Source organism: Maylandia zebra, linkage group LG7 (genome assembly GCF_041146795.1).
Source record: "Maylandia zebra isolate NMK-2024a linkage group LG7, Mzebra_GT3a, whole genome shotgun sequence".
Classification (NCBI taxonomy): domain Eukaryota; kingdom Metazoa; phylum Chordata; class Actinopteri; order Cichliformes; family Cichlidae; genus Maylandia; species Maylandia zebra.
In genome coordinates, this window is record NC_135173.1 from 47722151 (window position 1) to 47744194 (window position 22044).

The 22044-nt window shown below is 40.1% G+C and overlaps 3 protein-coding genes across 4 annotated transcripts; 2 read left to right on the forward strand and 1 right to left on the reverse strand.

Annotated features, from left to right (window-relative positions):
- Window positions 1–378: 378 nt before the first annotated feature.
- On the forward strand, window positions 379–10775 carry LOC106674485 (endoplasmic reticulum chaperone BiP). The gene is made up of 10 exons (XM_014409515.3): window positions 379–491; window positions 987–1006; window positions 7962–8090; window positions 8183–8414; window positions 8517–8654; window positions 8743–8855; window positions 8946–9336; window positions 9435–9672; window positions 9762–9929; window positions 10063–10775. Exons 3-10 carry the CDS (start codon window positions 7972–7974, stop codon window positions 10623–10625), a joined length of 1962 nt encoding a protein of 653 aa, XP_014265001.3. The 5' UTR covers window positions 379–491; window positions 987–1006; window positions 7962–7971; the 3' UTR covers window positions 10626–10775.
- hspa5 (heat shock protein 5) lies at window positions 1002–4105 on the forward strand. Its single transcript, XM_004537999.6, has 8 exons — window positions 1002–1139; window positions 1232–1463; window positions 1566–1703; window positions 1794–1906; window positions 1997–2387; window positions 2487–2724; window positions 2814–2981; window positions 3129–4105. The coding sequence occupies exons 1-8, from the start codon at window positions 1021–1023 to the stop codon at window positions 3689–3691; spliced, it is 1962 nt and encodes a 653-aa protein (XP_004538056.1). The 5' UTR covers window positions 1002–1020; the 3' UTR covers window positions 3692–4105.
- Window positions 10776–11042: 267 nt separating the features above from the next.
- rabepk (Rab9 effector protein with kelch motifs) lies at window positions 11043–16154 on the reverse strand. 2 transcript variants are annotated; one of them, XM_014409521.3, is made up of 8 exons: window positions 15782–16154; window positions 15556–15610; window positions 15306–15460; window positions 14901–15056; window positions 14535–14699; window positions 11740–11889; window positions 11459–11608; window positions 11043–11352 (listed from the first exon to the last, which is right to left on the reverse strand). In XM_014409521.3, exons 2-8 carry the CDS (start codon window positions 15606–15608, stop codon window positions 11129–11131), a joined length of 1053 nt encoding a protein of 350 aa, XP_014265007.1. In that variant the 5' UTR covers window positions 15609–15610; window positions 15782–16154; the 3' UTR covers window positions 11043–11128. The 2 variants fall into 2 exon arrangements, with proteins under 2 accessions (XP_014265007.1, XP_014265003.1); XM_014409517.3 differs by having other exon boundaries at window positions 15778–16154.
- Window positions 16155–22044: the final 5890 nt, after the last annotated feature.

Sequence of the window (22044 nt, forward strand, 5' to 3'; positions counted from 1 at the left end):
TCGTAATGACACGCCTTAAAACCGCAAAATTAAGATTACAAATCTAACACTTGGTGGGCCATTGCAAAAAAAAAAAATTCTTGCAGCAAAAATTTGTAAATGTCTGAAGTGCGAGAAATGCACCCACCCCCCGGCCTTGAGAGTGGCATGTAGCTGCACCAACTGTGTTCAGGATTGCCCTTGACAGACAGCCAATCAGCGTCGGCGCAGTGGACACATACGGTGACGTCGTTTCAACCTGATGTGTGCAAATCAGCGGCGGCCAGCGTGCTGAATGAAACCAATCAGCGTGTTCCAACGAGCAACAGCTCAGCCAATCGCGAGCCTCCACGACGGGAAAGAAGTGACGGCTTATATATGGAGAGACCACATTTCGTCCAGCATTATTCTAGACAAGTAAAGATTTGAAGGAGATACAGTTTGCTCTAAGCGACTCTTACCGGTAGAGGAAACGCAAAGGCCGTTAAATCATTGGTTGTACTTCTGTTAAGGTATGTATAAAGCGTTAATATGAATATGATAATGAAGCATAGCTGTATTTTCCATTTTCTGCAAAATGTTTTATTAAGATAAAACCGGTTAAGCTAAATATTGACAAATAAACCAGCTGAAATGTAACTACACTACTGTCCTCTGAATGAACTGTACATACTCGGTAACCTAAATATAATAAACAGGATGTAGTTTGGAATGTTCTAGCATGGTGGTTTCCCCCTGCATGTCTGCTAGGCATGGTAGCGTAGTTAGCAAGATACCGGGGAATTGGCAGTGGGGTGGTGGTAATGATGGAATGATTGACTGGTGATCCATCTTATTTTATCGAGAATTCATTTTTCCTGTTATATTTTTTTGCCAAGACCAACTTTTAGTCTGCCGTGGGTCTGCAAGCTCAGCAAGTGACATTACGCAGTACCGTTAGTTTCTGGCTAATGGAACTTGGGAGGCTGAACCCACCTAATATCTTACGTTGTATTTCTTTTCTGCAGATCTGCTTGTAGATTTAAGTACAAACAAACAAAGATGAAGCTGTTGTGGGTTGTGATGCTGGTGGTCGGCACAGTGTTTGCCGCCGACGATGATGATAAGAAGGACAACGTGGGGACTGTGGTTGGGATTGATCTGGGGACCACATACTCATGGTAACAAGTCACGTTAAAATCTTTAAATAGTGACATGATGCCACAGTGGAATAAAATGGCATTCAGACTAAATTCAAACTGTTTTCTTGCAGTGTTGGAGTGTTCAAGAATGGACGCGTGGAGATTATTGCCAATGACCAGGGAAACCGAATTACCCCCTCCTACGTGGCCTTCACCAGTGAAGGTGAGCGTCTGATCGGTGATGCTGCCAAGAATCAGCTGACCTCTAACCCTGAGAACACCATCTTTGATGCCAAGAGGCTCATTGGTCGCACATGGGGTGACTCGTCTGTGCAGCAGGACATCAAGTACTTCCCCTTCAAGGTGAGCTTGTAAACTGAAAGTAGAACTTGTAGTTGCTTGTTCTGTGGGTCATGTTTGAGCTAAATTGTTGTTAAATTAATATTGATATGTTTTCCTCTGAAGGTTACTGAGAAGAAGAGCAAGCCCCATATCCAGGTTGACATTGGTGGTGGTCAGATGAAGACCTTTGCTCCCGAGGAGGTCTCTGCTATGGTGCTGACTAAGATGAAGGAGACTGCTGAGGCTTACCTGGGCAAGAAGGTACAAAAAGTCAGAGACTGTAAAACAGGGAAAATGTTAATTTTAATTAAATGGTGTATCATCAAATCTAACTTTATCCTTTTTCCTCAGGTCACACATGCTGTGGTCACTGTCCCCGCCTACTTCAACGATGCCCAGCGCCAGGCCACTAAGGATGCTGGTACCATTGCTGGTCTGAATGTTATGCGAATCATCAATGAGCCGTAAGCATCCAGTCAAAATGAATTTGCAATTTGAAACTCCAAAGAATATCTCTGCACTCCCTTCTAATAAACTCTCATTGTATTCTTTAGAACTGCTGCTGCTATTGCTTATGGCCTGGACAAGAAGGACGGAGAGAAGAACATTCTTGTGTTCGATCTGGGCGGTGGCACCTTTGATGTCTCTCTTCTGACCATTGACAACGGTGTTTTCGAAGTGGTGGCCACCAACGGTGACACTCATCTGGGAGGAGAGGACTTTGACCAGCGTGTCATGGAGCACTTCATCAAGCTGTACAAGAAAAAGACTGGCAAAGATGTGCGCAAAGACAACCGTGCTGTGCAGAAGCTGCGTCGCGAGGTCGAGAAGGCCAAGAGGGCGCTGTCTGCCCAGCACCAAGCCCGCATTGAGATCGAGTCTTTCTTTGAGGGAGAGGACTTCTCTGAGACCCTGACTCGTGCCAAGTTTGAGGAGCTGAACATGGTAAGATATTAATTTGGTTCTGAAAATATTGCGTATCAAACATTATGGGAGAAACTGTTGACCGAGCTTTTTTTAACCTGTGTGTTCTTCAAAACCCAGGACCTGTTCCGTTCCACCATGAAGCCTGTACAGAAGGTGCTGGAAGATTCTGACTTGAAGAAGTCTGACATTGATGAGATTGTCCTGGTTGGAGGCTCCACCCGTATCCCCAAAATCCAGCAGCTGGTGAAGGAGTTTTTCAATGGCAAAGAGCCATCTAGAGGCATTAACCCTGATGAGGCTGTGGCATACGGAGCTGCTGTGCAGGCTGGCGTGCTTTCTGGAGAGGAGGACACTGGTGAGTCATCACTTTTAGAGATATTCTTTGAAACAGGGGTGAGCTTTCAAATGTGGTCCTGTTTACTAAACATTTTCCTTCACTTGCAGGTGATGTGGTTCTTCTGGATGTGTGCCCCCTGACCCTTGGTATTGAGACTGTTGGAGGAGTAATGACCAAGCTGATCCCCAGAAACACTGTGGTGCCCACCAAAAAAGCTCAGATCTTTTCTACAGCCTCTGATAACCAGCCTACTGTCACCATCAAAGTCTATGAAGGTAAGAGTTTGGATATTATTCTTTAAATTTACCAAATAGTGTTTTTATACAAAGACTCCAATGACAAGAAACCCGTGACAGTGAAATAAATAAGTTCCACAAGTCTAATTGTTGACTTTTTTTTTTTTTTTTTTTTTTCCCTCTTAGGTGAGCGTCCTTTGACCAAAGACAACCATCTCCTGGGTACCTTTGACCTGACTGGCATCCCCCCTGCTCCTCGTGGTGTACCGCAGATTGAAGTCACCTTTGAGATTGATGTCAACGGCATTCTGCGTGTCACTGCTGAGGACAAGGGCACAGGCAACAAGAACAAGATCACAATCACAAATGACCAGAACCGGCTAACGCCCGAGGACATCGAGCGCATGGTGAACGACGCAGAACGCTTTGCTGATGAAGATAAGAAGCTGAAGGAGAGGATCGACGCTCGCAATGAGCTGGAGAGCTATGCATACTCCCTGAAGAACCAGATCGGTGACAAGGAGAAGCTTGGTGGCAAGCTGTCAGATGACGATAAGGAGTCCATTGAGAAAGCAGTGGAGGAGAAGATTGAATGGTTGGAATCCCACCAAGATGCTGACCTGGATGAGTTCCAGGCCAAGAAGAAGGAGCTTGAGGAGGTGGTTCAGCCCATTATCACCAAGCTCTACGGTAGTGCAGGTGGTCCACCACCAGAGGGCAGTGAGCAAGATGAGAAGGATGAGTTGTAGGCAGGTCTGAAGTCTTGTCGCTCCTTGGCCCTCTGGCATGTTGGTGTACATATTGGACTGATGGGACTCAAATTGTGAGAGGAGTGGTCGGGAAGGGGCTGACAATAACAAGTGACCATACTGAATTTCCTGAAAGACTTTAAAACAAGTTTCAGTGTGTGAGACGTGTTCTCTTCGCTGGAAGGCGGAGATATTTGTCAGCCTGGATATGAGGCTTGTTGCTGCTGTTCTCAGGCAGTCCTGATGGGGAGGGATGTAGTTGGGTGGGCGGGTGGGTTTTGTGGGTACACTGAATATGGTGTCTGTGGGATGAAGGGCTCTTTATGTTCACAGGCAGTGCAAAAGTTTATTTATTGAATCTGGTCATTGTACTTCTGGAAAGACAATTGAAATAAATGTTTGATACAAACTGTTTTCTGTCTGGTCTTATTTTATAGTTTCAGGTTCCACATTGGTAAAGTCAACCCTCTGAAAACTTCATCTTTCAGTGTATGAAATTTCAATTTTGTACATGAATGAGAAGCATTTAAACTTTTTTTTTTTTGTTTTTTTTCTTTCAGCATTTAATGGTAGCTTTAAATGTAATTATGTCAAATATTTTATTCCTACATCTTTTTTTATTTTACAAAATTCAATATATATGGTACCCAGAGTATTCATGCCTCCAAATACAAATAACAGGTTTATTGGCTCAGGGGGTGCTGGTCCGTTGGCTTCCTCCTCTGGATTCCCATCATCACACACTGTCCAGGGAAATATACACATGGAGTGGTCAAGACGTTTTGGTGGCAGAGCTCCTTTGAATTTCATTAGGAGCCATCTACATTTGTCTGCAAGCAGAAAATATAAAAACAATCATACTTGGATGTTTGTAAACAACTAAAATACCGTATTTATATAGGGTTAAAAAAAAAAATTGGCTTAAAGACAGTGTACCAGTGTTAAATCTGTACATGGAGTTGCTTGCTCCATCTGCTGTCATCCCTCCAAAGATGTAGATATTTTTGCCCAGCACAACAGCTGAGTGGGCAGCTACTCCTGGTGGAATATCTCCTTTGGCCTGCACTTTCTCCCACTTCACGTTCCCTTTAAAGATAATTTAACAGATATTTTTATATCATCCCAGTGCAATGCAGTGATACTCTGAACAATTATGCTGCATGTGTGTTGACATAGTGAATGAATATAGATCTTTGAATCCACCGCTACAATGATGTGATCACGTGTGGCTGGAGGGTGCCTGTCTTGTGTTTCAGGTTGGGACCAAGTAGAAGACACTGCAACAGATTTACACGAAAGTGATGGACAGAGAAAAAAATAATTACTGTCATATAAACATATATTTTTCATATCATTTGTTCAAACTGAAACCAGAAAGGCATAATTTACAGCAGCAAAAAAACATAATTTCAGGGGCAATGCAGAGAATACATGCCCCTTGATATTTAAAATGTGTGCTTTTTGTCTCCCTTAATAAAAATATTAAAGAATCAGGTATCTTATTTTGAAAACTTAAACTTCTTGAAAGACATTTAAAGCTGTGTTTGGATGTTGGCTGTTTTCATTCTCTGTCAAGATGATCCCACACTGCTTGAATAATGTTGAGGTCCAGGCACTGGGGAAGCCAATCAATGACTGGTTGTGTTCCATTGTTTGTGTGCTTTAAATCCAGGTCTGCTTTTACTGCACTGGGGTTATACTGGGATCACTGTCATGCTGAAAATAAAGCCGTTGCCAATTAGATGCTTTCAACAAGGTGGATCAAAATCTGACTGTACCTTTCTGCGTTCAGAATTCCACCAGTTAAAAAAAAAAGCTTCAATGCCACTGTCTGAAATGCTCCTCGAAAACATAACATAGTCTCCACTGTGTATTACAGGTGGCTGTGGGTTCTCTCTGTTGTAGCTCTGTCCTGTCCTTCTCTGTACATATCGATGAGGATTTACATCAAAGATTTCATTTTTTCATTAATCACTCCAACAGACCTGTTGCCACTGATTTTCAATCCAGTACCTGTGTTATTTGGTATACCTCAGCCTTTTCTCCCTGCTTCCCTTCTTTAAGAATGGCTTCTTGAGAGCCACCCCTCAACTTAGACCATTTCTGATGAGGCTTCAATAAACAGCAGATGGATCAGTTGAAAAGCTAGATGCATTTCTCAGGTCCTGTGTCAGGTGTTTGCTGGATTTTTTCCTGTTTCTTAAGGTCATGACTTTCAGGCAATATTCACCTGCGGTAGATTTTTAGGCCTGAAATTTTTTTTTGTTTTGGTCCTCCACTTGTTCATCTTCTTCTGATATTTTATAAACAATCTACAAACCATGCAGACATATGCCAAGTTTTCACCTAATAGCTCTTTGGGAATCATCTTGTCGGTGCAAAAATACAAATTTTGTCTGTCAAACTGTGATATATTTGGCATTTATGGTAGTTGTAGTAGGAACTGAAAAAAATTGGAACAAAAATTGTGTTTCTGCAACAGGCTGCCAGCAACAAAAAGCATAAAGATAGAATTATCTTATGGTTGTATGGCATAACAGACAGACAGACAGGCAGATAGATAGATAGATAGATAGATAGATAGATAGATAGATAGATAGATAGATAGATAGATAGATAGATAGATAGAAAGGGCAGTATTTACTTTTAAGGGAATAGTATTGTATTTTGTATTCTATTTGTTGAAATGTTTAGAAAAAATGGTTTAAATGTTTAGCGATAATTTATCAAGTGAAAAAAGTTAGTTTTTGTAAAAACATAATAGTTATTTAGAAACATTGTACATGTATGCCTATTGCTATATATTTAAACGATTATCATTTGTTACTGTAACATACTTAAGAAAGTCACGATAAAATGAATCAGTTATACTCAAAAAGTGTCCCACCTCAACATGTTCTTAGCAGTCTGAAAACCTATTATCATTTTAAATATCTCCATGTAGCATTATCCCTCTGACTTTCAGATTAATCTTTTGAACTTGAAAGAGAGGTCAAAGGTTAAATTTGGTATGACATTTAAAATCTTTAGAGTCTAAGTTATAAGGCTTTTGGCAATTTTCCACCAATAGACCAATAGGTCATTAAGTTTACAAGGAAGACCTGAGTGTATGCAAGGCCGATTTTAATGTGTTGTTAACATGAACTCACACTACACTCCTACGAAGGTTTATCAGATTTCTATCAAAAGTTTTAAGTGGGAGACTGACAAAAATATAACTGCCTTGGCGGAGGTAATTATACATTTATACATACATTCACTTATTTTTACATACTTGTGGCGTTACATTCACACACTCACACTTCGGCACAAACGGTGACGTCGCCTAAACCTGATATGTGCAAATCAGGTGCAGCCAGCGCGCTAGACGAAACCAATCAGCGCCTTCCACCAAACAGCAGCTCAACCAATAGCGAGCCTCAAAACCGGGAAAGCGTGACGACTTGTTTATGAAGGCTTCTATATATACACGATTTCACAGATGCAATTATGTGAAATAGACAAAATAGACACAGTTTGCTTCACAGTATTGGAACTTTTGGAGGTTATCGTTGCTTATACTGTTTTATTTTGTAAAAAAGACGCTATCAAGACCTCAACTACAAATTGGCGAAGGTAAGACTCGAACCGGCGGCTTCAAACTGGGATTCATGTTGGTGCGTCTAAACGGAGTGAGCTAAACTGACAACAGGGGCAAGTGCGTCACAGATTTATATATGAAGGTTAAAACGTCTATCATCAGCATGATCATTTTTTACATTTTCAACAATACTTTTTTTTTTTTTATCACGAAGTAGTCAGTGTTTAAGAAAAAGGAAAGAATAATATTTAAAAATGCCGAGTGACTTTGAAATATGTTTTATTTGTTGATTTTTTTTTAATTACCACTTAGAATAAAATATTTTTTTGTTTTTAAATTGCCACTAAGAATAAAATGTGGTTGTTGTTGTTTTTTAAGAGGAGCTGGCCAAGAAGGTGGTAGGAATTGCAACCAATGTTACATCACAGTTTTGTCAAAATATTTTAAGTTGCCAAAACGGATTGGACTTATTATACTCTAGGTACAATAACGTAGTCAAAAATGTTTATAGTATTTATTATCTAAGACCAACTTCAAATCTGCTATGGTTCTGGAGCTCAGCAAATCACATCAGTACCATTAGCTGCTAGCTTCATGAACTCGGGAGGCTTAGTCCACTTATTGATTTCAAAGCCACGTTGATTTACGTTGTATTTATTTTCTGCATTTTCCTTGTAGATTGGAGAGCAAACAAACAAAGATGAAGCTGTTGTGGGTTGTGATGCTGTTAGTCGGCACAGTGTTTGCCGCCGACGATGATGATAAGAAGGACAACGTGGGGACTGTGGTTGGGATTGATCTGGGGACCACATACTCATGGTAACAAGTCACGTTAAAATCTTTAAATAGTGACATGATGCCACTGTGGAATAAAATGGCATTCAGACTAAATTCAAACTGTTTTCTTGCAGTGTTGGAGTGTTCAAGAATGGACGCGTGGAGATTATTGCCAATGACCAGGGAAACCGAATTACCCCCTCCTACGTGGCCTTCACCAGTGAAGGTGAGCGTCTGATCGGTGATGCTGCCAAGAATCAGCTGACCTCTAACCCTGAGAACACCATCTTTGATGCCAAGAGGCTCATTGGTCGCACATGGGGTGACTCGTCTGTGCAGCAGGACATCAAGTACTTCCCCTTCAAGGTGAGCTTGTAAACTGAAAGTAGAACTTGTAGTTGCTTGTTCTGTGGGTCATGTTTGAGCTAAATTGTTGTTAAATTAATATTGATATGTTTTCCTCTGAAGGTTACTGAGAAGAAGAGCAAGCCCCATATCCAGGTTGACATTGGTGGTGGTCAGATGAAGACCTTTGCTCCCGAGGAGGTCTCTGCTATGGTGCTGACTAAGATGAAGGAGACTGCTGAGGCTTACCTGGGCAAGAAGGTACAAAAAGTCAGACTGTAAAACAGGGAAAATGTTAATTTTAATTAAATGGTGTATCATCAAATCTAACTTTATCCTTTTTCCTCAGGTCACACATGCTGTGGTCACTGTCCCCGCCTACTTCAACGATGCCCAGCGCCAGGCCACTAAGGATGCTGGTACCATTGCTGGTCTGAATGTTATGCGAATCATCAATGAGCCGTAAGCATCCAGTCAAAATGAATTTGCAATTTGAAACTCCAAAGAATATCTCTGCACTCCCTTCTAATAAACTCTCATTGTATTCTTTAGAACTGCTGCTGCTATTGCTTATGGCCTGGACAAGAAGGACGGAGAGAAGAACATTCTTGTGTTCGATCTGGGCGGTGGCACCTTTGATGTCTCTCTTCTGACCATTGACAACGGTGTTTTCGAAGTGGTGGCCACCAACGGTGACACTCATCTGGGAGGAGAGGACTTTGACCAGCGTGTCATGGAGCACTTCATCAAGCTGTACAAGAAAAAGACTGGCAAAGATGTGCGCAAAGACAACCGTGCTGTGCAGAAGCTGCGTCGCGAGGTCGAGAAGGCCAAGAGGGCGCTGTCTGCCCAGCACCAAGCCCGCATTGAGATCGAGTCTTTCTTTGAGGGAGAGGACTTCTCTGAGACCCTGACTCGTGCCAAGTTTGAGGAGCTGAACATGGTAAGATATTAATTTGGTTCTGAAAATATTGCGTATCAAACATTATGGGAGAAACTGTTGACCGAGCTTTTTTAACCTGTGTGTTCTTCAAAACCCAGGACCTGTTCCGTTCCACCATGAAGCCTGTACAGAAGGTGCTGGAAGATTCTGACTTGAAGAAGTCTGACATTGATGAGATTGTCCTGGTTGGAGGCTCCACCCGTATCCCCAAAATCCAGCAGCTGGTGAAGGAGTTTTTCAATGGCAAAGAGCCATCTAGAGGCATTAACCCTGATGAGGCTGTGGCATACGGAGCTGCTGTGCAGGCTGGCGTGCTTTCTGGAGAGGAGGACACTGGTGAGTCATCACTTTTAGAGATATTCTTTGAAACAGGGGTGAGCTTTCAAATGTGGTCCTGTTTACTAAACATTTTCCTTCACTTGCAGGTGATGTGGTTCTTCTGGATGTGTGCCCCCTGACCCTTGGTATTGAGACTGTTGGAGGAGTAATGACCAAGCTGATCCCCAGAAACACTGTGGTGCCCACCAAAAAAGCTCAGATCTTTTCTACAGCCTCTGATAACCAGCCTACTGTCACCATCAAAGTCTATGAAGGTAAGAGTTTGGATATTATTCTTTAAATTTCCCAAATAGTGTTTTTATACAAAGACTCCAATGACAAGAAACCCGTGACAGTGAAATAAATAAGTTCCACAAGTCTAATTGTTGACTTTTTTTTTTCTCTTAGGTGAGCGTCCTTTGACCAAAGACAACCATCTCCTGGGTACCTTTGACCTGACTGGCATCCCCCCTGCTCCTCGCGGTGTACCGCAGATTGAAGTCACCTTTGAGATTGATGTCAACGGCATTCTGCGTGTCACTGCTGAGGACAAGGGCACAGGCAACAAGAACAAGATCACAATCACAAATGACCAGAACCGGCTAACGCCCGAGGATATCGAGCGCATGGTGAACGACGCAGAACGCTTTGCTGACGAAGATAAGAAGCTGAAGGAGAGGATCGACGCTCGCAATGAGCTGGAGAGCTACGCATACTCCCTGAAGAACCAGATCGGTGACAAGGAGAAGCTTGGTGGCAAGCTGTCAGATGACGATAAGGAGTCCATTGAGAAAGCAGTGGAGGAGAAGATTGAATGGTTGGAATCCCACCAAGATGCTGACCTGGATGAGTTCCAGGCCAAGAAGAAGGAGCTTGAGGAGGTGGTTCAGCCCATTATCACCAAGCTCTACGGTAGTGCAGGTGGTCCACCACCAGAGGGCAGTGAGCAAGATGAGAAGGATGAGTTGTAGGCAGGTCTGAAGTCTTGTCGCTCCTTGGCCCTCTGGCATGTTGGTGTACATATTGGACTGATGGGACTCAAATTGTGAGAGGAGTGGTCGGGAAGGGGCTGACAATAACAAGTGACCATACTGAATTTCCTGAAAGACTTTAAAACAAGTTTCTGTGTGTGAGACGTGTTCTCTTCGCTGGAAGGCGGAGATATTTGTCAGCCTGGATATGAGGCTTGTTGCTGCTGTTCTCAGGCAGTCCTGATGGGGAGGGATGTAGTTAGGTGGGTTTTTGAGGGTACACTGAATATAGTGTCTGTGGGATGAAGGGCTGTTTATGTTCACAGGTAGTGCAAATGTTTATAGTTTTCTCATATATATATATATAATTTTAATTTGAAACTTGTTCAGATGTAAAACTGCAAATTCCAAAACTAATTTCATGTCGAAATATTTTATTGCAATATCATTTTTTTTTCCTTTCAAGCTTTTTTTTTTTTTAGTTTTTTTAGTTTTTTTTTTTTTTATTTGACAACAGTCACAATACAGTCATTATATATGGTACCCAGAGTATTCATGCCTCCAAATACAAATAACAGGTTTATTGGCTCAGGGGGTGCTGGTCCGTTGGCTTCCTCCTCTGGATTCCCATCATCACACACTGTCCAGGGAAATATACACATGGAGTGGTCAAGACGTTTTGGTGGCAGAGCTCCTTTGAATTTCATTAGGAGCCATCTACATTTGTCTGCAAGCAGAAAATATAAAAACAATCATACTTGGATGTTTGTAAACAACTAAAATACCGTATTTATATAGGGTTAAAAAAAAAAATTGGCTTAAAGACAGTGTACCAGTGTTAAATCTGTACATGGAGTTGCTTGCTCCATCTGCTGTCATCCCTCCAAAGATGTAGATATTTTTGCCCAGCACAACAGCTGAGTGGGCAGCTACTCCTGGTGGAATATCTCCTTTGGCCTGCACTTTCTCCCACTTCACGTTCCCTTTAAAGATAATTTAACAGATATTTTTATATCATCCCAGTGCAATGCAGTGATACTCTGAATATGTATGATGCATGTGTGTTGAAATACAAAGTGCTTCCTTTGTGAATCACAGATGTGGACAGTCTTACTTGAATCAAGAGAATACATATCGTTGTGGAATTTGTCTCCAGCCATGCCCCCATGAATGTAGATCTTTGAATCCACCGCTACAATGATGTGACCATGTCTGGCTGGAGGGTGCCTGCCTTGTGTTTCAGGTTGGGACCAAGTAGAAGAAACTGCAACAGATTTACACAGAAGAGATGGACGGAAAAAAGATTATTTTTATATAAGCATATACGCTTTTCATAGCAATTGTCAATAGTGAAACATGAAAGAAACAGGAGAATATGGATTTTCTTTTTGAAAATCTCAATCACAGACAGGAAATGCCTCGAACAGTGACATATCATATTTCCTCAGCACTTGATCTTTTTGTATCTACCAGTGAATGAATAATGAGTGTATACATTCTCTTAATTGTTTGCATCATATATCAATTATGTCTGTTATGTGTGTTTTTTTTTTTTTCTGTTTTTATAATCAGCATTGGGAAGGTTACTTCTAAAATGTATTCCACTACAGATTACAGAGTACATGCCCCAAAATGTATTTTTGTAACATATTCCATTACGTTACTCAATGAGAGTAACATATTTTTGAATACTTTGGATTACTTAATATATTATTATGGTTTTTACAACTACATGAATGTACTCTTGCTGTGTGATTTATTACTGAAGGCTACTCGCCATACCAATACCAACTACATTTTAGAATCTTAATATAAAATGAGTAACAGTAGGGTGGACATTAGGTAAGGCTGCAGTTTTTGCAGCGATCTCGTATAGAAAACTATTTCATGTGTATATAAAACAGGTCCCCGGCTCCGAACCATAGTAAAGGGAACTCTGGCTAATACGTCGGGTTCTGTGTCGGGCTCGTAGCCTGAAATCTAGCTATACTATATTTACATGCTTCCATCTCCAGTTTCTGCTCAGGGACAACTCGTACTTTTCCACTCTCCTTTTTCTCCCTCCCTCGCACACAGACACATAACGGGTATGGCAGTCCATTCTCCCTGCAGCACGGACTACACTGCCCATGAGGCTACATTCTTTAGGGCGATGCCTCTATCACTGCCTATTGCCTTCATATTAAATAATTTCTTGACCAATTTTTAAAAATATTTCTTCACGTCATTATGCGGGTCGCAAGTAGGGGTTACATAGTCCGCGAGATTGACACACAGGCATTAGAGCCTCTTAATGCGTGTTTTGTTTGGGTTTCCACTGGCGTGGAATTACCAAAAATAGAGAGGGCATAGCCTAACATATGAAACAGGAAAAGACCACCGTGTAATCCATTTGTTTCAACAAAGTAACTGTATTCTGAATACCACCCTTTTAAAGGGTAACTGTAATGGAATACAATTACTCATATTTTGTATTTTACATACATAACGCCGGTACATGTATTCCGTTACTCCCCAACACTGTTTATAATATACATCTAGAGCAGGGGGTCCCCAATCCCAGTCCACGAGGGCCGGTGTCCCTGCAGGTTTTAGATGTTTCCTTGATCCAACACAGCTGATTTAAATGGATAAATGACCTTCTCAACATGTCTTGAAGTTCTCCAGAGGCCTGGTAATGAACTGATCATGTGATTCAGGTGTGTTGACCCAGGGTGAGATCTAAAACCTGCAGGGACACCGGCCCTCGTGGACTGGGATTGGGGACCCCTGATATAGAGGTTTAGTCATGAGAGCATCTAAGACACCAAAAGTGATGAAAACCAAAGAATTATAATAATAAGACATTTTTAAAACAATTCAGTACCAGGTTTTCCATAATTTTCTCACATGATTCAGTAAAAATGAAATTTGACCTAAAAGCCATTCTAAGCTGTGGAATAGAAATGCTATTTGACCATATGGAGTCAAGGCTAAGTTTCAGCTAATTAAAAAGGTCTACAGCCAAAATGCTCCCAAAATAAATAAAGAAACAAAATTTACTAAACTTCAAATCACTGAATCTAAAAAGCTGACGCTTAAAATTGTTGCTTGGCTCTAGTGTTAATGAACCTCTACTGCATCAAAATGTCTTTACTGAAAATAACTAAAATACATTTTGACCCCTGGAATTATTTTCAGACGGCCACCGTTCTTAATCCATTCTGGCGAAACTGCGCTCGCATGAATGAGAAATGTAAAATATATGAAATTCAACTATGAACTATGAAAGTTCAAATTTAATGACATTATCTCTATTTGATCTCGTGACTTTTACTCTGATTTCACATCTGATCTTCCTAGAGTAGCAAATACTTTGTAATGCTGTAAATTAAACGTACATATTTTTGAAGCATATGATAAAAAAAATCCCACTTTATTTTTTCATTGTCTTTTACACTATCAATTATTTTACACATTATTTTAAACTGCTGTCAGTGAAATGAATACAACCTTTGCATTTCATTTATTGGTGCCCTACTCTGTTAAATAATTTAACAGGTTTGATTGTGGAGACATCCACAGATAGATATGTAGCCCAGTGAATTGATATGTTTTCTAATATCCTCTCTTTATAGATTTTTTGTCCTTATTTTTAAAACATTATTATATAAAGCAACCATTGACGATTGAGAAAGCATAAGATTACTATTTATGATGAAAATTCAACTCAGCAATTTACATAGATGTCCAATACAAATAGATCAATCAATATCTTAGACACGGCACCCAATCAGCTATTTCAGTTTTCACATCAAAACCCGGAAGAAATAACAAAATTTCATCTCTGAAGCAGATTTCTTCTGAAATACTGTCAGGTGGTGTTATTGTAATGCACTGCGATAAGCAGCAGGTTTATCTGACACAAACCTGTATCAAACACATGAAGTTTGGAGTCAGAGACAGGTGCAGATCCTATTTCCCCACCAGAGAACACAAAAAGCCTGTCTCCAAGGCAGGCTGAGGTGGTGTGGTATGTCCTGGGACTCGCGGGTGTCCCATTTGTTTCTACAGTATTCCAGCGAGGGTTACTGTCTAGACACACACAGAATGGAAAAGATTTGTGGGTATTCAATATATCGTGTAATCTATTTATATGATCATGTATGGTTACAGACTACAAGTTTTCAAGGTTTTCACAGCCATGGTTTCACAGGTCAACAAGAAATCTGAGTGAAACCTTTCTCATCTGTGAAAATCCATCAGATTACTAGGTTAGGTTAAAATAGGATTTACCTGCCACCTGTACATTTTGGATACAGTTGCGATTTCCAGTCTGCTGCGCACCCCCAAACACCCACAGGCTCTGGGGGCAGCTCTCTGGTACAAAACTGCAGTGTTCATACCTTGCCTCCAAACCCTCCCACTCAGCAATGTCCCAGCCATGATTGTCTGGTCCATACAAAAACAAAAATGCAAAGAAAGTTATATAATATCAGTCTGATGGCTGATGATAACTTTAGCTTCTTGTCATAATTAAAAAAGACGTCCCATTAAAGCCTGTAAAACACAAGCCTGATAACTATATTATAAAATACAGAGGTATACTGAGGTCATAATACTGTAAAAGCTGGCTCTGGATATATATATATGTATATATTCAGAGCCAGCTTTTACAGTATATATATATATAATTTTTACCTAGATTTATGATGTGCGAATCTGAGAAACTGCCACTGGGATTGGCTCCTCCAATAATAAGGAGTCTCCCTTTTCCTCCATCTTCAGATGGAGTGAATATACAGGTGTGACCAACACTAACACCTGGAGCACTTCCCCTGGGTCTCAAAGAATACCTATTAGCAACAGAAAAATTTTAACCAGAGGCTACATCCAATGTTATACTCTTTTTAAAATCACAAGTGCACTGAAAGTACTTCAACTCACTAACCATATTCCTTCTTCGGGTTTATGTTGAGGATCAAGGACTGGGAGAAACTCCATGTCTGTCAGAGATACATTAATATAAAGATTGTTTCCTCGTGTTTTGTATCCTCAGTGATGATGCTACAATCAAAGTTATAAGATACGAATAATACACTACGAGCTGGGATTAAAATAATGACTAACACTGACTGACTGTACTTGAGAGCCTCTGAAAAAGCATACATACCTACATTTTCTTACGAAATGTATCCACAATGTAAGCAATCCAAACAGGCCCCTTTTTATTGTTCTAAACACTTAGAGAAGAACTTCTTGTAAGCGACTGAGTTGGAAACACAATCAGCGTCCCCAGTCCGCATTTTGAGCACGAGAAGAGCTTCCTCTCCGCTAACCTGTCCTTCCGGGTGAAAAGAGGAGACTACCGTGGCTTTCCGTATATATTACGTGAAGTAATTTCCCCTTGGTCCCACTTTGTAGTGCACATACGTGAATTATGTTAATAAAGTTAAATAAAAAACTCGTAATTAGTTAACGTAAATACTTAACTACTAGCCAGAATGGGGCTCTACGTTGAAGTCTGTACGCATTTGTTTTACGTAGGTTACGTTATGTCATGCCTTCGTTCCAAACGTGGTTGCCATGGGATTGCCGAGGCGCATGCTCAGTTTACCAATCTCAATTAGCTACTCCTAAGTGCATATTTTATCATACCTAAAACATTAATGTTAATTCCTGGCATGGTTAACGTAGAAAAATGATTTTAAATACAAACTGCAAATTGTTTATTTATTTATTTATTTATTTATTTAACCCAAAGAGTTCTACTTCTCACTTCAAGCAAATAAGGTAGGCAGGCTAAGAGCATTTTCAAACTTAAATACAAGTAAAAGCATAAAATGTTTAATGGTATATTTGACATAGTAATGTGGCTGTGCAAATATTCTCAGGATACCAATATGTCTTATCTGGCTGGAACATAAAAGGTCCATCTCACTTTCTATAAAGTCTAGGCATAGAGTTACTGGGAGTCATAGTAGCGTTTTTTAACAATTATTATTAATTATTATTAAATAATTTCCTCCTATACGTTTAGTTTTACATCAACTTCACGAACACGGAATTGCTACATCATCCGATTTTTTCACTCAAAACTACGCTGTTTAAAAGGTCCAATGTTGCTGAGTGTCGGGTATCCAGTAAATAATTCATTATTAAGGTTAATCTTAAGTTACAAAATGAGTGCTCTGGGTTCATGTATGTGCTTGTGTGTGCGCACGCGCGCCTCAGTTCACAGTGTGTCACATTTTGTCGCCATCTGGTGGGAGATTACATTTACTGCAAAGCACTTGCTAAATGTGCTGCTGAAAGACAGAATTGTGGTTCTGTTGAATGGATCTTTAGAATAAAGTCAATAAGTCAGATATCTACAAACTGGAGCACAAACAGGAAGTCCTGAGGATGCAAAGCAGACCCTCACCCTTCCTCCAGTGAGACCAGACTGTACCACTGTAGTGCCTTTCTCACAACCCTGTTTCCGAAAAGCTCATTGTTATTTGGACATGAGTATGAACAAGAATAAGAAGATTAACTCTGTATACTGGCATTAACTGGCAATTCTGTCAGTCAAAGCAATAGTCGTGAAGGACAACCTCTTCCTGATGCCACTGCCTGTTTTTTCTTCATACCTGGGGGTATTGATCTTTTTTTGTATTTGCCGATTTTACTGTGTTTGAAACTTGAGATATAAGAGGTTTTGGGGGAGTGAAACACAATTCTCCTGCAGTCATCTCTCCCACATGTGTAACTACCCAATTAAAGTCCTTATTCAATATTGGAGATGTTCAGCAATTAGAGCCACAAGTGTACCAGGAAACAATGAGAATTGTGTTATCTTGCGGTGTCAACTCCACTGAAAATCTCCAGTATTTAAATTGTTACGGAGGAGGTGAAGCGGTCAGAGCTGTTTGACGTTTTGCAAAGGATTTCACTGTCCTTCAAAATAAATGACTCGTTTGACAAATCATACAGGCATGTGATAGTGACTTTTGAGGCCAGTTCAAAGATCACTTCTCAATTGTTTCAGTTCACCTGATGGGACCTAGACAGAAAATGCAATTATGTTTTAGCAACCAGGTATTTTAAAACCTCAATAAAGAATTCTTGTTGGGATGGTACCTTAAAATTATAACTCTGGCTCTCCTGCATGATGCTGCAGTTCACAAACCAGTCTGAAGTCTTCACTATAATTAATTTTCTCTTAATTTTAATGAGCTGACATATGTGCTTTTTTAAGAGTTTGAAAGAAAGTATCAAAAGGTAAAGATGGGCGATGCTCAAGTTTGGTACGACTGTGTGCATGTGAGTGAATGTGGATGTGTATGTGTAACAAGTCCCAGTGTTTATTTTTTATGGTTCTCATTTTGAGCACCAGTTTTAACTACAATTTGAAATTTCAGCAATGAATTTGATTTGACCTCTTTCACACAATTTTAACCTAAATTTAAGCTGCAGGATGCAGGATGTTTGGCCACCAATAGAAGATAAATATTGCATGATCCACTGAGTCTTAATTTCTACTGTAACATTCAGATGTTAAGGTCAGAATTTGGCATAAAGAACATGAAAGCATGGATCCATCCTGCCTTATATCAACAGTTCCGGCTGCTGCAATTGTGTTGGGGGATATACCAAGCATTATTTAAATACCATTGCTGTCATCCAGGTTCATCCCTTCATGACCAAAGGCTGCTTCTAGGAGGTTAACATGCTGTGTCACAGAGCTTAGATCATTTAATTGGTTCCTTGATCATGACAATGATGTACTCAAATGGCCTCCACAGTCACCAATCCAGAAAGAGATACAAAAAATTAAGGTAGCTCTGAAGGCAAATTGAGCCCAACACTAGCAAGGTGTACCTTATGAACTGGCCAGTGAATTTATATTACCATATCTGAATTAAGCAAACAATTAAGATAAAATGGGTGTATTTTCAGCATGGTAATATTTAACTTATTCTTTTTTTCTTTTCTTGTTTTTCCATCAGTGATGTTTCTTCTAGTATGTTCATATAGAGCAAAACATCCACAGTGCATTTCATATTTTGCTCAGTAGGTTGTGCTATTGCATTTTGTTTGCTCTAATGTTCCATGAATTCAGTGGGAACAGCATAAAAAGCAACAAAGATTCATGTTATTCCACACACATACTTTTGGACAACAGTTCTAAATAGTTTAGAATAGATTAAGATAAATATAGTAAAAGTATTAAAATCATTTTCATATGCCTATATTGAGGTTTCTTTCAGTTAAAATCAATGTGAGTGAATTTTATTGTACTTGCCCTGACTTAGTTTGTAGTGTTACGGTTACAATAGAAGCCATGAGAAAAAGTTAAGATAATAGGTCCACTCTTGATACTTTCTTATTACCTTAATAACTGAATGAATGAATGAATGAGCAGAAGTATGAACGCAAGAACATTCAAAAATCTAAAAGTAGAGACTCAAACGCTTGAAAGCTTTGGCATCTAAAACTCCTCAAACATATGTGTGCCCTATACAAAGACACATTAGTCGAACCTTTCTGAACATTTATCCCACACTTAGAAAGGGTACAGCAGATATTGTCATTCAGCGTAGCCTTTTTTTAATTCACTGAAAAAGGAAGGAAAATCTTTTAAAAGGACTGCTTCTTTCAAGTTTAGGGACATAATGGGAGATTGATTATATGTCCTTCTGGGTTTGTTTGTAGCCCAGAACTATGTGTACTCTTTGAAGCCCACTTTATTGGTTATTAATCATAATCTCAAAGAGCCTCTAGTTAAAAAGAGTGTAGGCCATGTCTCTGTTGTTGGCCTTTCCTATTAATAATTAAGTAGGAAAAAAAGCCATTCAGGCACAAGGTTAGACTGCTGTGTTGCGTGTTTAATGATAGTCCACCATACAGTTCAGTAATGTGTCTGTGAGACGGACAGCGTAAAAACATGTAAAGTAGCAAAGTGAAATGTAAAAAGTTACGTGGAAATCTGCAGAGTTTGACAGAACAAGTACAAGAAAATGGTAACTACCTACAAAATCATAACATACCACAAGATACCATAAGTACCAAGCTCATAAAAGCACCTGAAATGAAAAAAAGGGTTCCCAGGGTTTCTAGGAAAAACAAGACCAGATGCAAGACAGGAACCTAGACTACAGTTAACAGAGTATAGTCTGTGTGTAGTACTGTGAGACCTATCATCCAAACACAGTTCAGATACTGCTGCTGGCTGATGCTTATCTACAGTTTGTTTTTTCAAGCAGTCTTGATCAGTGTTGATCTTCAGAATACCTGTTCAATCATAAATAAGTGAATGAGTAAAGTATTTCCATCATAATAATATTTAGATTATACTACAAATGGTTTCAAACTTGATATTTGAATTGACACTGCTTAGCCTTTGCAGTGAAATCACTGAACCGATCCTATTGAACATGTTCGTCATATTATTGCCTTTTTCTTTAATGGAGTTATGTGCCGAATAACAATATGGATAGCTGTGTGGTGTAGCTTATTCAAGAGTTTAACCTGTGCTCTAGTGTGGTCCATGGTGTGGGAGGGACTTGTGTGTGTGCGCGCGTGTCTGTGTGTCCTCTCAGTCTTGGATGACACACACACACACACACACACACACACACACACACACACACACACACACACACACACACACACACACACACACACACACACACCTTGTGCCAGTCCCAAACCCAGCAAAAATCTTAGATCAGGAAAGGCATCCAGCTTAAAATCTTTACCAAATCAGACATATGGATCCATATGCTGTGGTGACCCCATGGAAAATAAGGGAACAATTGAAAGTACCTACTAAGCTGTAATTAGCTGGTGTCTGTGTGCTATGGATGCACCTTGCTAACTAACACATTGCATTGGTTGCACTGGGTGCATTTTAACATAAATGGTAAGTTTGTGTCTGTACTCTTTTTTTAATGTTTCTGTAATTAAGGCTTTTTTCGCTTCACATGATGATCTTTTGTGTCATTATTGCTTTTGTTTTTTTGATAGGCTTAATAGACTGTTACTCAGTGAAACAAGTTAGAAGACATGCTCTTCAGTCCGCCTCCAACAGGTGCTTAGCAGTCCCTGTGGCCATCTGAGGATGTAGTCTTCTCCCTTTATGATTCAACAATGATAGAATTCACCTGCAGTCAAAAAACTGCACAGTCATCTGCTGTCTTCCAGGGCAAATTGAAAATTCTTCTCTTCAGGGAACTTGTCCCATTCTTGCCTGCTTATCACTCCGATCTTAATTAAGTCTCTCTCGCCTTTACCTTCTTCTTCCACTAGTACCTAATATTGCCTCTTCTTCACATTTCTCTGCTTTGTAGCTTTCTGTTGCACTTCCTGCACTTCCTGAGTGTCAGCCCTATGGGGACATAGGATTATTTGCTAGATCTAATCATTGGGTCACTGTGGCTTTGGAACACAACTGGAGGCATGTGATATTGGCCATCTAGGGACTAAAACTACTGCTGCACTCAGGTCATGGTACGTTAGGGCTTGCCACACAATGTTAGCTTGACAGACTGTAAAAAATATAAATTATTTCTCGGTTACTCTAGTTGAAACCCCATGGAAAGTACTAATATTTAACTTTAAAACTAGTTAAAATCCAAAAGTTTGTGCAAAACCAAAGTGCATCAGTGAAAATGTGCAAATTAGACTGTATTAGATGGAAGTAAAATCCTAAAAAAACCAAACAAACCCAGCAATGGGCGAGAAAAAGCAGTAAAATTATGAGACAATAAAATATGACACGTTGGTACAACTGGTCTCCAGTGTGCTATTTTGGAGCACATATTGTGGAATAAAGCAGGATATACCGGAGAGGACTTGTATAACTTGTCTGTTTAAACATAGACAGGGTAGAGTGGACTTTTGGGAGTTTGAATAGTCTATTATTTCTGTTGAAAGCTGCAAACACAGTGTGTATATTTTCGGTGTGAGAGACTGACATATGGATACCCATTCCCCCCACCCCTAAACAGGCCATTCCACAGTAGCATTATCTGACCATCTTTCCTTTCAGGGAAACGCAGTATGGGTTTCAGAGAAGTCCTTTGTTTTCCTTTCACTGTAACTGATAAGGACCCAAAAAAAGGGAAAAAGGGGGCTTTTTCTGGGTGGACAGAATAAGAGGAAAGGGAAAATGATCGTGACTTTTTAAAGTCCCGGGGAAGGGACAAGAGGCAGGAGAAAGAGATAACTGATATCATTTTTGTCAGCCTACATTAGCTTCTGAGTGCACGCTATCTTTCTGAGCATGCTGTGTGCACAATACTTGCTGATTTGTGCTCTAGGCGAGGGGAAATCCATTAACCAGATTCCGTTTTTTCGTCGCCTTTAAATAGAGCTCGATTTGGGTGCCTTCTTGGTGGGTGGTCTGCTTGGTAATCGGGATTAATTTGGAAAGTTCATCTCTCGGTTACTGGTA

Excerpts from the sequence above, each read along its gene's own strand:
- hspa5 (XM_004537999.6), top strand. The coding sequence starts at position 1,021 with ATGAAGCTGTTGTGGGTTGTGATGCTGGTGGTCGGCACAGTGTTTGCC. Across the intron at positions 1,464-1,565 it reads TCAAGTACTTCCCCTTCAAG|GTTACTGAGAAGAAGAGCAA; the intron begins GTGAGCTTGTAA and ends TTTCCTCTGAAG. Across the intron at positions 1,907-1,996 it reads ATGCGAATCATCAATGAGCC|AACTGCTGCTGCTATTGCTT; the intron begins GTAAGCATCCAG and ends TGTATTCTTTAG.
- LOC106674485 (XM_014409515.3), top strand. The coding sequence starts at position 7,972 with ATGAAGCTGTTGTGGGTTGTGATGCTGTTAGTCGGCACAGTGTTTGCC. Across the intron at positions 8,415-8,516 it reads TCAAGTACTTCCCCTTCAAG|GTTACTGAGAAGAAGAGCAA; the intron begins GTGAGCTTGTAA and ends TTTCCTCTGAAG. Across the intron at positions 9,930-10,062 it reads CACCATCAAAGTCTATGAAG|GTGAGCGTCCTTTGACCAAA; the intron begins GTAAGAGTTTGG and ends TTTTTCTCTTAG.
- rabepk (XM_014409521.3), bottom strand. The coding sequence starts at position 15,608 with ATGGAGTTTCTCCCAGTCCTTGATCCTCAACATAAACCCGAAGAAGGA. Across the intron at positions 14,700-14,900 it reads CCAAAATGTACAGGTGGCAG|ACAGTAACCCTCGCTGGAAT; the intron begins GTAAATCCTATT and ends GTGTGTGTCTAG. Across the intron at positions 11,609-11,739 it reads TATGTATTCTCTTGATTCAA|GGAACGTGAAGTGGGAGAAA; the intron begins GTAAGACTGTCC and ends TTATCTTTAAAG.